At 40.4% G+C, this 14,114-nt stretch overlaps 1 protein-coding gene across 1 annotated transcript in view; it reads left to right on the top strand.

The window, feature by feature from the left end:
* The window catches only part of NFE2L3 (NFE2 like bZIP transcription factor 3), a 31,470-nt gene extending 21,482 nt beyond the window's left edge, over positions 1–9,988 (top strand). Inside the window, exons 2-4 of the mRNA XM_059073685.2 lie at positions 3,006–3,170; positions 7,971–8,054; positions 8,750–9,988. Of these exons, the coding sequence (XP_058929668.1) occupies positions 3,006–3,170; positions 7,971–8,054; positions 8,750–9,988 (1,488 nt within the window). The remainder of the gene's footprint in view (positions 1–3,005; positions 3,171–7,970; positions 8,055–8,749) is intronic.
* The last annotated feature ends 4,126 nt before the right edge of the window (positions 9,989–14,114 follow it).

Genomic DNA, 14,114 nt, shown 5'->3' with positions numbered 1-14,114 from the left:
GTGTTTAAAAAGTAATCTGTGGAGTGACAGTTTGAGACCATTTATCTTATTTTCATCAAATTTTTATTCCCTAGTTTTAGCGTTCATTTATGATTTTCTTTTTTTTTTTTTTTTTTTTTTTAAATTTATTTTTTGGCTGTGTTGGGCCTTCGTTGCTGCACTCCGGCTTTTCTCTCTAGTTGTGGTGAGCGGGGGCTGCTACTGTTCATTGTGGTGTGTGGGCTTCTCATTTTGCAGTGGCTTCTCTTGTTGTGGAGCATGGGCTGTAGGCATGTTGGCTTCAGCAGTTGCGGTGCATGGGCTCACTAGTTGCGGCGTGCAGGCTCTAGGGTGTGCGGGCTTCAGTAGGTGTGGCACATGGCCTCAATAGTTGTGGCTCACGGGCTCTAGAGCGCAGGCTCAGTAGTTGTGGCGCACAGTCTTAGTTGTTCCGCGGCATGTGGGATCTTCCTGGACCAGGGCTCGAACCCATGTCCCCTGCATTGTCAGGCGGATTCTTTACCACTGTGCCACCAGGCAAGTCCTTTAACCTATTTTCTGCTTCTTGCCATGTGCTTTGTAGTCGTACAGTACAGAATTTCTCTACCTTCCATTCTCCTCTTGCAGAGTTTTTAGGCAGGCCCATCTTACATACTTTTATTACCAAACTCTCATATGCTCTAAAAATTTGATCGGTTTCCTTGTGGGCTTGATCTAGTTGTTTATTAGCCACCTGTTCCGTTATTGTTTATGTATGTATTGTTATAGATAACATTATGTTTGCAAGTTCATGTATGTATCCACGTGTTGTTAACTCAAATATTACAGATTAAGGGGACCCTGCTTCATGGTTCTAAAACAGATCATGTGATTTAGAGATAAGAAGCTCCAGTGCCCACCAGCAGCGAACTTATTTGAAAACAAAGTTAGCTGCCTCAGGAATCTAGAATTTTGAATTAGATTCTCTTAAAGTTTAACAAAAGAAACCTTCCCTTGGCAAAAGACTGAGGTTAAAAGAGTGATGACTAGTCTACCTTTTCCTTTCTTCCCTGAATTTAGATAGGAATCAAGTGTTTTAATTGCAGGAATCAAGTGTTTTAATTGGTATCTCACCCATCAGAAATCAGATCCCTACCAAAGTCTTAGGGTGTTGAGTTTGGGAGTTCATCTATTCAACAACTATTATTAAGGGTCTACTATGTGCCAGGCTCAGGGGTAGGCAGTGGGCATACAGCAGGAACCAAGCAGACAAGAGTCCCTGCCCTCAGGGAATTTGCATACTAGTCGGATAGACAACAAACAAATAAATATATCAGCTGGTGCTAAATGCTATGGGGAAAAAAATAAAGCAAGATAAAAGAGACTGATATTAATGATATTAATGCTTTTTTATGAGAGTACTTAGGAAAGAAAAGTGAGATGGTGATATTTGAATAGGGACCTGAAGGAAGGGGGGCGGGGATGCTGGGAGGGGTGGAGCTGGGGGGAGGTGAGCAGAGGAGGCGCCTTACAAGCAGCAGGAATGGGGAAATGGGGGAGGAAGTTGAGAGTGTGCTTGCTGTGCCTGAGGCTGAGCGTTGGAGCATTGCCATGTTTATATGGTGAAGATGAAGAATCAGCAAAGGAGTAGTAGTCGGTGAGGCAGGAGAGTAGAGAGAAGGTACTTGGATGCCAGGTGAAGAACCTGTTTCCAGAAAAAGGGAGTAAACTCAGTGAAATGTTGCTGATGGGTCAAACAGGTTGAAGATGGAGAACTGTAGCCTTGGGGGACCCTGATGTGCTGCTTCAGTGCAGGAGTGGAGACAAACCTCATTGAAATAGGTTCAAGAGAGAATGCACTGAGTCCGGATGACTCTCGAGAGGATTTTGCTCTCCAGAGGAGCAGAAAAATGTGATGGGATCTAAAGAGTAATATGTGGGACCAAGGGAGGGACTTTTCAAGATGGGAGGTGTTATTGTGTGTTAGTAGGCTAATGGGAATTAGCCGATAGACAAGAAACAATTGTTGACGCAGCAAAGACGATAGGGTAGCAGAAGCAATGTGCCTGAGCACACGAGCTCCTTGTGATCAAGTACTTGAACGGAGAGATCATTTGAGGTAGGAAGAAGACTAGCGTCCACAGTGTCAAGAGGGAGGCTGAGTTTGTGGTATAGTTTGGTACAGTGAAAAGAGAAGCAAGTAAAACCAAGTGAGCCACCAGCACATCAGCTTCCTTTTCTGCTCCTGCTTTAATTTCTCTCCTAGTTTCTGGCATCTGTTGATTTCCATTTCTTTGAACTACACTTTTTTTTTTTTTTTTTTAAAGATGAACATTTCTGCGGTTTAGAGTGGGGGCAGTGGTGCTGTCCTTGAGTTAGTCCAGTGTGTTTTGTTGCTGGAAGAGAGAATTTAAAAATAGATCCTTTGAAAGGATTTAAGAGGCCTTGATGGTATGTTACAGGGGAAACATTATACAGAGAACTTTTAATATCATAATTGAAAGTATCAGAATATACAGTATATGCTAAATGATAACTATTTGAATGTTCAGAAAAATTCTCTTGCCTTTTGTCTCCTCAGTTAAAGGTGGAAGGACTCATCTGTGTAAATAAGCATAGTTGAAAATATCAGAGATGTTAGTTTAAGCTTTATTGTTAACTTTATTCTTTCAAAATAAAAATATATTTACCTTTTTCCTGATTGTAAAAGAAATACATGTTTGTTGTAAAATATTCAAACAGTACAGACATGTATAAAGTGAAGTCAGCTCTTCTAACCCACCCTGAAGTCCAGGGGCTTTATAAATGCATATAATTTAAATTATCCAGATCAGAACAGCCTGTCTCACAGTGAGTTCTTAAAAAGGACAGGACACAAAACTGACCTTTGTTTCAGAATGAAATGTTTGATAATGAAATGCCAGTCTTAGATTTGACTTGTGGGTTTTCCTGATCACTGAGCAGTTAAGCACAAAACAGTTTTAAAGATTTGACTTATTTGATGAAACGTGGATTTGTACTTAGCACATTTTGTGGTCCTTTTATAGGAGAATGAGGTACTAAGAGCTGTGGATCACAGTTCCCAGCATGAGGAAAATGAGCAAAGATCATCAACCCAGAGGGAGAAATCACTACAGCAGAATGAAGATGAAAATAAAGTAGCAGATAAACCTGCCTGGGAGGCAGAAAAGACCACTGAACCTCGAAACGAGGTAAGCAAGTCAGAATATCCTGGCTGTACCATTTTGGCTTCAAGGTAGATTTTATGGCTTTTGATAGTTTGTATTGAGAATGAATTTTGTATATGCGTGCCTTACCGTCAAGTAAATCTGATATATGAAAATACATGTTTTTTTAAAATTGTGGATGTGGTTATTTGGTTGATAAAGGAATCAGCCCACAGAACATTATATCTGGTTAAACTCAGACACCCATCCAGGAACTTGCTAGCAGGTTTTGTGGTGTTTGCAAGGGATAAAGAGATGGCTGGCATTCTGAACCCAGGAATCTTCAATCAACCAGCCACTTGTAGAAGCAACCAGGTTGGCTAGGTCTAGCAGGGTAAGCCAGAGGACCCGACCCTGCAGGCATATCACCCTCAGTCCAGCTGGGACTCGGGCACAAGTCCTCATTAAGTCTCCTGGTACACCATGATGAAGGGGCAATCCAGGAGCCCACTGTGCATCTTTGACCAGGCCGAGTAGGATAACCTCCTTGGCTCCTCTGTATAACCACACTCATCAGCAGTGAAAAGGGTATGTAGAAAGATGAACTCCAGAAGCTAGGCTGAAGGGATGGATTCTTCCTGTAGCCTGTGCTTCCTCCCTTCTTTCACTTGGAACATAATTCTGCTCAGCCCTGCTGAGGTCCTAGCCCACAAGCCTGGCAAACAAATGCTCCAGATGGGTCTGGAGGTTCCACAGACCTTTAACCACTTGACACTTCCCCTGGAAGGTGGCACCCTTGCAGGGCTTGCCCTGATGGGTCTCTCAGCCCTGAACTGCCTCAGGTGGCATTTGCAGCTGGGCCTTGAACACTGTTTGGGAGGATAGAGAGTACCATGCCTTGGCCCTTTTCTCAGACAGCACACCATCATTGTAGCCTATGTAACATCACACCGAACATCACATGACTGAAGTCAAAACAGCTCTGCTCCTTTTCCCACCCACCACGCCCCCACCCCCTCTAGCCTGTTCTAGGGAATTAGTTCTTCCCTACACGCTGGGTAAAATCTGGGACAGACCCTGTGACTTCTATATAAATCAGACAAAAATGTCTCCCCGGTCATCCCAGTGCAGCAGTTGATAAATATAGCCAGTGTAATTCTCAAAAACTGAACTGAAATGTTTTTCCCCTCCTATCCCTGCTGCAGTCTCAAAGCCTGGCCGAGTGGAAAGGGGTGTGTGTGGCCAGCTTCTCGTTTCCCCAGTTCTTCCTCCCTTGCTTGTACAGCCAAGCTGTCTTCTCTGGAGCTGAGGGTGTGATCGGTGGTAGAGCTCAGGAAAGGTGTTCCTTGACTGGTGCCAGCCTGTAATTGGACCGTAGGATGTTACTTAAAACTGCTTCTCTGTTGGATGGACTTTCATTTCAGTTTCTTTGGAGTCCCCACCGCCCAGCTGGGAGTCCTTCATCTGCCCTTCTCTCCACAAGGAAAACATGCACCTCCACCTTTAGGTGGCTTCTCAACCACGTGCTGGTCCTGGAAACCTGCACCTCACCTCCTTTGTCAGTCCAATCACTTCTCTAACAATCCCTTGCTTGGTCTCTTGCCCTTATTTTTCAGGCAAGCTCCGGATGCATATCTGCTGTGTTCCCTAAACGCACCATGTTTCTATGTGGTTTCTAAGTCCCTTTTTGCTAGTCTCACAGTGGGGAGCTCACCCCAAGGAACCCTCCCATTTTCACTTTACCTCTCAGACTGTTCAACACTTTTATGACCCACAGTTGAGGATCCCATTGCAGCCTGGCATTTCACTGTGAAATGCATGTGTCTCCACCTGCCTCTGCTCTTACCCACTGTTGTTCTCCCCAGGCCTTTTGTGTTTTCCTTGTAATTCATGTACCTTCCTATGGCTTTACCACCTGCTTAAACACACACATCAGCCAGTGAACACTGAAAGAACCGTATTTGTTTTGAAGGAGACATTTCAGCTCACTTTCCTGAGTGCCTCCCAAGTCATCTGTTTTGAGGCAAAAGATGTTTTTACCAGTCTCTTTACCACTTCATTTTGTATAGATTTATGCTCTTGGTTCATTTTTCTCCTGGGTATGTCTTTGCAATTACACCCCTTCACCAGACTTCCCAGAAAAGTAGCAACTTTGTTTTCTACTTTTTTGAATTACCTATAGTAACTAAGGTAGTTACTATCACTGCTAGAAAACAGGCACTCGTTAAATAATGAAGTGATAGATGAAGTAGGGAGCTTTCCTCCACGAATTTAAAATTTGACTTGAGACAATTTGAACAAAACCTTCTAGAAACATTAATCATTTATGACATGACAATTATACATTTCTTGTAGGAGCATCTAACAATGCATATGCTCTTACTGAGGTATGTTACTTAGTAGGGAGTTTGTGACCAAAGTGAATCACTGGCATTTGGAAATACCTAGGAAGACTGACATAATTTACTCTTTAACAGTAAGTTCTTTCTAGCTCCACTGCAAGCCTGGACTTGGCTAGCTGTTAATGAAGACTAAATACACATATATATAGGTGTATATATATTGCTGTGAAGATACTTTCTTCTCACTAAAGACAAGTTGAATTTATATATTGTTTCATCTTTTAAAAGGTATTAAGTGTCCACCATATTTTTTGAATACTCCTAGTGATCTCTGTTCAAAACGCAGTGAATTCTTGACGAAAAATACAACTGTTTGTATTTTATGTGAAGATTTAAGAAGCAGGATGACTGCTAACAGAACGCTGTCCACAGTTAAAGCCCTCAAGTAGAAGGCATCAGCCCATGAGATTCTGACCAGAAGTGAATGAGGGGATTTTTTTTAAGAGGTGAAGGCAGGTTTAAGGGAAACACGAAGGAAGAGGGAGGCCCCGCCATGGACTAGCAGTTACCTGAAGCCAACACCACCACCCTCAAGAGCAGAAAGGAACCTGGGGAGAAATACAGCTTGCACCCTCCTATCTCTTGCCTCTGTCTCCTGTGGATCACCCAGGGGGCTAGCTCCTCAGACCTCTATCTCCAGGGGCACTGAAAACAGGTACCTAATGAAACACATCTTTGACTAGCTTGAAGGATCAGTCCATAATTCATTTTAAGCAGAATGATCTTCATACATAATAACATATTATTTCTATGTTCTACATATTAAGGGTTTCTTTTCTGCAAAGTGTTATTTACCCACAGTTAAGGATTGTTTTTGCAGGAATGCAGATTTTGGTCAATGGTTGGCCAGGACTGATGAATCAAGTTTCTGAAATTTCTTAACTAGGAATCATTTAAAATCCAACTGGTGAAGAAGTTACCCACTAAGAATGCATCGTTTGCCAGTTAAAGAAGAACAAGAAATCCTATTATTCACCAGTTTACCTTAAATAAGTTCTATAGCATCCATAGAAATAGACAGAAAGCCTTGAAAACATGGCTCCATAGTATTTTGCAGAAAAAGAAACCAAGTATTTATACCCACATATAATATACAAAATCAGTCCAGCTGATCTGAATCTTCAAAAAAGAAAAGTAAAAAGTTGGGGGTGGGAGTTATACACAGCACGAGTCAGGAATGTTAACTTGCTAACATGTAAAGACATCCCTTTGACACATCAGATACAGAAATCCTGGAGAAGACAGAATGGATAATATCTTCAAATGTATAACTGATCTCAAAAGCAAGACACAGAACTCTACAGATACAAGCAGCAAAGAGGGAACTCAAAATCCAGAATTTAAGACAATCAGGCACCAAGGCTGAAGAGTCCCCAAGAAGAACTCTATCCAGATGCCATGACAGAGGCTGGAGTTAAAGAGTTCCCTGCTTTAAAGTTTAAAGGCTCTTCTGGTTCAGGAAATGAGGAATACAACAATTCAAGCCACCAGTGAGGAGACACAGTAAGGAAGCTGTCCATCCAACCTTTAGAAATCAGAATACTAAATGGTGTGGATTCAGACTACCATCACCATCAGGAATCCTGAGTCAAGAAAAGGTCTTTCTAGAAAATGATACAAAAACTGGTCCTTGCAGAGAAAAGTATAAAACCTAGTTCGTAAACCCTTGGTATGTGTCATTCCTATAGAAACTGTTCTCAACAAAGACAAGCTCACCTTTACATATAAAAAGACAGTGATAGAATATGAAAATCTAAATTATTTCTAATAGGAGTCCCAGGAGAGGCTGGGAAGTATGAAGGAGAAGCAGTATCAAAGAGTTTATGGCAGAATATGTCCAAAATTAAAATGATCTTATGGCTCAGATTAGAGGAATACAGAGTCCAAAGTAGAGTAAATAAGTTAAATCCCAGACATATATATCACAGTGAAATGGCAGGGCAACAAAGACTAAGAAAAAAATCTTTAAAACTACCCAAGGGAAAAAAAGATTAGCTGTTAATGACAGACGATAGCAAACATATCAGTAGTAATAAATGACGTGGCTGAAGGAAAACATTAAGCTTGATAAACTTGAGATAAACTATCAACAAACTAAACCCTTAAGGCAGGAGACAAAGCAATAACAAGTGAAGTTGATAAAACTTTGGTAAATCAATTTGGTAAGCTGGCTGGAGAGGGACAAAATAAGGTGGAACTAAGAATATAAGCTAAAAACATAAGATGAAGAACGGTTAGGGCAAGAATGGAGGAGTCGTCAAGTTAAAGGTTGTTTAAAGCAGGATGTTAAAATACTGAGTACTAAAAAAGAACGTCAAATTTCAAACTAGAGATAAAAATCCAGCATAGATGTAACACCTGGTTACCCTTTCCAGATTAAGCCTAAAAACCCCAGTCAACCACTTCAGTCTTTTAATTTAAATGAATGATGCACTTTTTCTAGAGACATCGAAACGGAACAGACACATCTTTCTCTCTGGAAGACTTACTTCAGTTGCTTTCATCACAGCCTGAAAATCCACTGGAGGTAATGGGAATCTTGGCTTTTATCCTTGCAGGAAAAATATCTGCAGTGACCTCTCTGTGCATAAACACAACCTTATTACCTGGGATACACAGCAGTTTAAACTAATACTTAGATAACAGTTTCTAGTGCATTATTTAAGCACAGACTTAGGATTTACTTTTTATAGAAACACTTCTTTGGAGAATTAGCCAAATATGTATAGTCCCCCCTTCCAAATAATCACAAACATGTAATCAAATTCATAAAATCCATATTGAATCAAAATGGCAGTACATAACTTGACAAACTAAGGCACTTTATAGCAGTCCAATTTGCTGTAAGACACCTCTCCCCCCACAGTAAGACTGTTTCACTATTGCTGTGACTATCCATGACAGTCCACAAGGTGGACTTAGACTGCCAACAGCTAGGGTAAGAAAGATACTAAAATTTTTCAAGCCTGCTTTCATACTAACAATCTAATTTCCCATGATGTTCAAAGAACAAATCTTTCCCTGACATAGCATAGACTCACCTGGGCTCACATGTATTATATTGCCTGTGTTATTTAACTAAGGGAAGTTATTTGTAGCCAACAGCATATCCTTACATAGAGAAATTAACACGAGAGAGGAACAAGTAGTATTGTATTAGGTACTAGAACTGCTATTGAAAATAGTTTTATTTATAGTGCTTTTTTTCCTTTCCTTTTCCAGGGCATCTCACTGGGAGACAGTCCTCTCCCAGGAAGTATCAATGATGGCATGAATTCTCCTACACATTATAATGCAAACTTTAGCCAGGCTGTAAGTCACGATGTAAATCTCCATGAGGCCATGTTGTTGTGTCCTGACAATACATTTAGAAGGGATCCAGTAGCAAGGACTTCACAGCCACAAGAACTGTTTCTGCAATTAAATTCTCCTCTTACCAATCCTGAACAGACCCTTTCTGGAACTAATTTGACAGGATTTCTGAATCTAACAAACCAAGACCTTCTGTATGACCTTGATATAAACATACTTGATGAGATAAATTTAATGTCTTTGGCCACAGAAGGTTTTGATCCAATGGAAGTTTCTCAGCTTTTTGAAGAACCAGATTCTGATTCTGGGCTTTCCTTAAATTCAAGCCACAATAGCACCTCTGTCACCAAGTCTAACTCCTCACGCTCTACATGTGAAGGTGCTTCACGTTCTAGTAGTGACCTTGAATCTCTTTCCCACCGTGACTTAGAAGGGGCTGTAGGAGGCTGCTACCTAGAGTCCACTAAACTTTGTCACATGGATCACAGGACCAACTCTCATTTTCACGGGGACCTTGCATTTCAACCCATATTACATAATCACACTTACCACTTACAGCCAAGTGCACTAGAATCCACTTATGGACCTTTTTCATGGCCTGGGAAGTCACAGAAAATAAGGCGTGGGTACCTCAATGACACAGACAGAAACTTAAGCCGTGATGAACTGCGTGCTAAAGCTCTGCACATCCCTTTTTCTGTGGATGAAATTGTCCAGATGCCTGTAGATTCTTTCAACAGCATGCTAAGCAGGTACTATCTGACAGATTTTCAAGTGTCACTCATCCGTGATATTAGACGAAGAGGGAAAAATAAAGTTGCTGCTCAAAACTGCCGTAGGCGCAAATTGGATGTAATTTTGAATCTGGAAGATGATGTATGTAACTTGCAAGCAAAGAAGGAAACCCTTAAGAGAGAGCGATCCCAGTGTCACAAAGCTATAAATATAATGAAACAGAAACTGCATGATCTCTATCATGATGTTTTTAGTAGGTTAAGAGATGATGAAGGTAGGCCAGTCAATCCAAACCAGTATGCTCTTCAGTGCAGCCGTGATGGAAGTGTTTTGATTGTACCCAAGGAATTGGTGATCCCAGGCCAAAAAAAGGAAAATCAAAAAGGAAAACGAAAAAGTGAGAGAAGAAATTGAAGATGGATTCCATCCATATGCATAAAGTCGTAATGTTCAGAAACTGATCAAAAACCATTTGAAATCTGCTTCAAAGTTTAGCTCAAGTGTTCTCTGCTACTTGAATCACACAGTTAAGGCTACATTTTTGAAGCTTATACTGACCAGTTTAGGACTTCAATATCAGACTTGGGGGGCCGAAGCCACAATGTTTCATGAACTCCTTAGTATACAGAAACAGAGTGACGTGAAAACTTGGTAACTGTCTGTCACTAGCCATTTCTTAGTAAGATGGTCGCTTCAAAGAGAGCAAACACATTTCAAAACATGCTTTTAAAATACAAGTAGCCTTAACATTTTCATTTAGAGTTTTCAAGAACTGTTTTAGCTTAATTTTGATGATAACTTATGTAGCTTTTTCTGTGGAAATAAATTTTGTATTTGATTTTATAAAGTACTAACTTTACCCTTTTATACAGAAATCTCAAGAAAACTTCTCTTCCAAAATACCCACATTTAAAAACACAGGTGAATATCTAGCAAATCGGGCAGCATAGTGTTAAATTTTAAAAATTACACAAATTGATCAGACTGAAGTCAAACTGAATATAGTCAACACTGAACTGACAAGCGAATTCCCCCCCTTAGACCTAACACACAAAACATGACATGAAATAGACCAAGCTCTACACCAGGACGCCCAAACAAACAAACTGGAGCTTTAAAATATTACTGCATTAGGCTTTAACACCTGAGGACAAACAGCCTCCCTCCTTCCCATAACTAGAACTGCCTGCATATACAGAAATAGGACTAATTCCCTGGCAGTAAAGCCAGCCTGCAGGGATAGCTCCACATCTGGAACACTAACAGCTCACGCCAAAAAAAAAAAAAAAAAAAACCCAACTTGCTTAAATATGGAAAGATTTAATCAAGCATGTACAGGTCATTCAGGAACGCAGACCACCACTAAGGGATGATAAGCACAGACTTTAAATGAAAATACTACAGCAAAACGAAAGATATTCAAAGAGGCAAAAAGATAGCCATTTGATAAAAAGGACAACAGAAATAATGGCACTTGAAATAAAACCTCAGGAATTTTCTGAAGACAACTGCGCTGTCAAGGTTTGCGAACATATACTGTTAGTCTAATTTCAAAATTTGAAGAATCAAGGTTGTCAGATGTTTTCTGCAGTTAGAATAATTGCCTAATAACATAAATGTTACAAGTCAAAGTTATTTTGGGTTACAGAAATGCAGAGTGTGGGTTTTTATAGTAAGCCTTTATACTTTAAATTGGAGCTAGGAATTTGTTTCAAGCCCCACGTAGTAGCAAAATGCTTCTAGATGCAAGTTTCGCTCTACTGACCAGTTTTGTGCAATAACCACTTGTTCAATGGTGACAGGCTGGCTTTTTCCAAGGGAGCCCACCTCAAATGTCTTAGCTTCTTAAACAGAGCTTCAAGGCACATTCTTTCAAGTCTACGTACAATGTAAAATGCCACAACCAATTCTAAGTTTTGAAACTGCAGGTATCCCGATCTGCTCAATTAAAGTGCTTGCTCTTGTCGGGCTCGGCATTCTCCCCAATCCCTGAAAATATCAAGAACATCAAATGGGCAAAAAAGAGGCACACAGCGGAGACAGCTGGGATTCAAAACATGCACAGCAACTGAAATTTTGAGCTCCATGAGGTATTTGGTACATTGTGACCAAAGGTCAACAAATGCAGCTTTCACCAGCCAGTTTCATCTCATTTGCCATGGGCTAGTTTCCGGACAGTCACTTTGTATAAATACCACACTGCTCTTCAGTAGTGCTGAAGCTGCTTACTCTCCATTATTGATATGTCAGCAGTGAAAATTTCACACCACCATTTTAGCCTAAGCTCTCTACTTACAGGTTAAGATACACCAAGACTGACGATTCTGCTAGGTTTTTTTTGTTTTTTGTGGTATGCAGGCCTCTCACTGTTGTGGCCTCTCCCATTGCAGAGCACAGGCTCCGGACGCGCAGGCTCAGCGGCCATGGCTCATGGGCCCAGCCGCTCTGCAGCATGCGGGATCTTCCCGGACCGGGGCACGAACCCGCGTCCCCTGCATCGGCAGGCAGACTCTCAACCACTGTGCCACCAGGGAAGCCCTAGTTGAGTCTTTCCTAAAAAAAATGCCAGGTTTTATCAGTTGAAAGGAATAGTTGAGAAAATTTGATTCTCAAGCTTTTATAAACAGATCAAAATGTCAAGTCCTAATGGAAGCCATATGCATTTTAATTTTACTGTGACCGTTAGCTACCTGACCCATTCCTTAGTGAAATCAGTCTTCAGCTAATCTGAACAAGACATGGATGAACAGTCAAGACTTAACTTGAATTGAGAAAAAGTTCCATCAATCAAAGTTAGGGGATGATAAACAAGTTCCCAAATGTCTCCAAGTATTTGGGGGTTTAATTACAGACTCTAGCCGCAAAAGGACCCATAGAACTAGGTAAGATCAGCAGTGTTTACACCTATAAATCTGGTAATCTGTATAATTGGCCTTCGGCCTCTTTGAAGCATGTTTTTTGCTAGGCATCATTTTCCCTCCTGATTTCAGTCGACTGGCCCAAACTTACATTTTTAACTGCTCCCAACATAAAAGTAGTCTTACCTTCCTTACCTATAGAAAATACTGTTATTCCTGAAATCATCCCTTCATCATAGAATTATCATCAGTTGAAAATCAAAAGTGAAATTAAAAGTGAAATCTAGTTCCGACCAGCGCTCAGCATCTCATTTGTCCTTTTCCTATTAAAACCTTATTTCCTTTTGATAGCTAACAGGCCATGATGAAATCCTCACACGGAAATTAGAACTATTGCAAGATTTGGATATCTGGGTTCCATTTCTAGGCTGGCTCCAGTTCAGCACTGACCTTTAGAATACAATATAGGAGCAGTTAGAAGTCAGCCCAGCTGCCAGAACAACAAAGTCATCCTATGGAGTACATATTAGTGCTTAATAATTTAAATATTTTTCACTTAAATACTTTAGTTGCAGTAATAGAGCAGCATCAAAATCACTGGGTATACCACCTGAAAATATTTGTTCCAAACTTTAGACTGATTTCAAATATAACTAAGCCACAAAATGTACACACGCACTTTGGGTATACTGAGATTAGTGATGTTTTCTACCTTCTGCAAAAGCACCACATATCCATACACGTTTGAACTAGTAATTGTCATTACTAAGGAACCAAGACACGATTCTTTTAAAGCCTCCCTTAATTGCCTCTCAGTACTTTTAAATATTAAGAATCACTTCAGACCAACTTTAACATACTCATGCACTTAATCAGAATATTGAAAACCACACAGAAGATCCAGTTTCAAAAGCTTTTACCAAAGAGGAAAACACTCCAGGTATGGAAGCCATCCACCAAGATGACTCCCAATAACTCTTGCTTTTTGGTCGTCATGTGAGTAAGACCCTCCCCTCCCACGCTGATCACAAGATAACTTACAGAAACACTGGTTGTATTTTGAGGATTCTTTCGTTGCTTCGCTATGGGTAAAGGAAATGGCCAGTACCAACCTTCAGTCCTGTCAGAAGGCCATTTTGGATTCAAATATTCCAGCCCCAGTCGTTTTCCCTGACTTACATACAACCCTGAGCTTCAGCTATAAATCGCACAGCTAAGCTGCTTCCAAATTGCTGACTTCCAAACACACTGTGAGGTGAAAATGTAACAGGTCTCAAATATTTCCTTTTAGAACAAAAAGGTCCTTAAATCTCAATTTCTAAAAGAAAATTAGCAGCTCAACACAATATACACACACACATAATACTCAACATTACCTATTGCACATTTCAATAAAGCTAGGTCATTTCACCCCATTAATACATAATACAGATGTCTTCCCCTATTTGTGCTGGTGTTAAACGCTGAGTATTTTAGGGTTGTATTATACCAACTTGATTTATCTTCAAAAGTTAACTTCTTTGTAGAGCTAGACATTTTTAAGACATTAAGAATTATTTTTCCCTAGTAAATCCACGGCCAAACGTAAACAAATTTATAGCTGACAATGGATGCAAAGCTCATCTTCCGTTAGCCATCATTTGTTTGACTTACCTGTGATACCTCATATCAAAACCAAAAGA

This window comes from Kogia breviceps, chromosome 9, assembly GCF_026419965.1.
Source record: "Kogia breviceps isolate mKogBre1 chromosome 9, mKogBre1 haplotype 1, whole genome shotgun sequence".
Classification (NCBI taxonomy): domain Eukaryota; kingdom Metazoa; phylum Chordata; class Mammalia; order Artiodactyla; family Physeteridae; genus Kogia; species Kogia breviceps.
The sequence above is the reverse complement of the archived record's forward strand: the minus strand, read 5'-3'. Positions and strand labels throughout refer to the sequence as shown.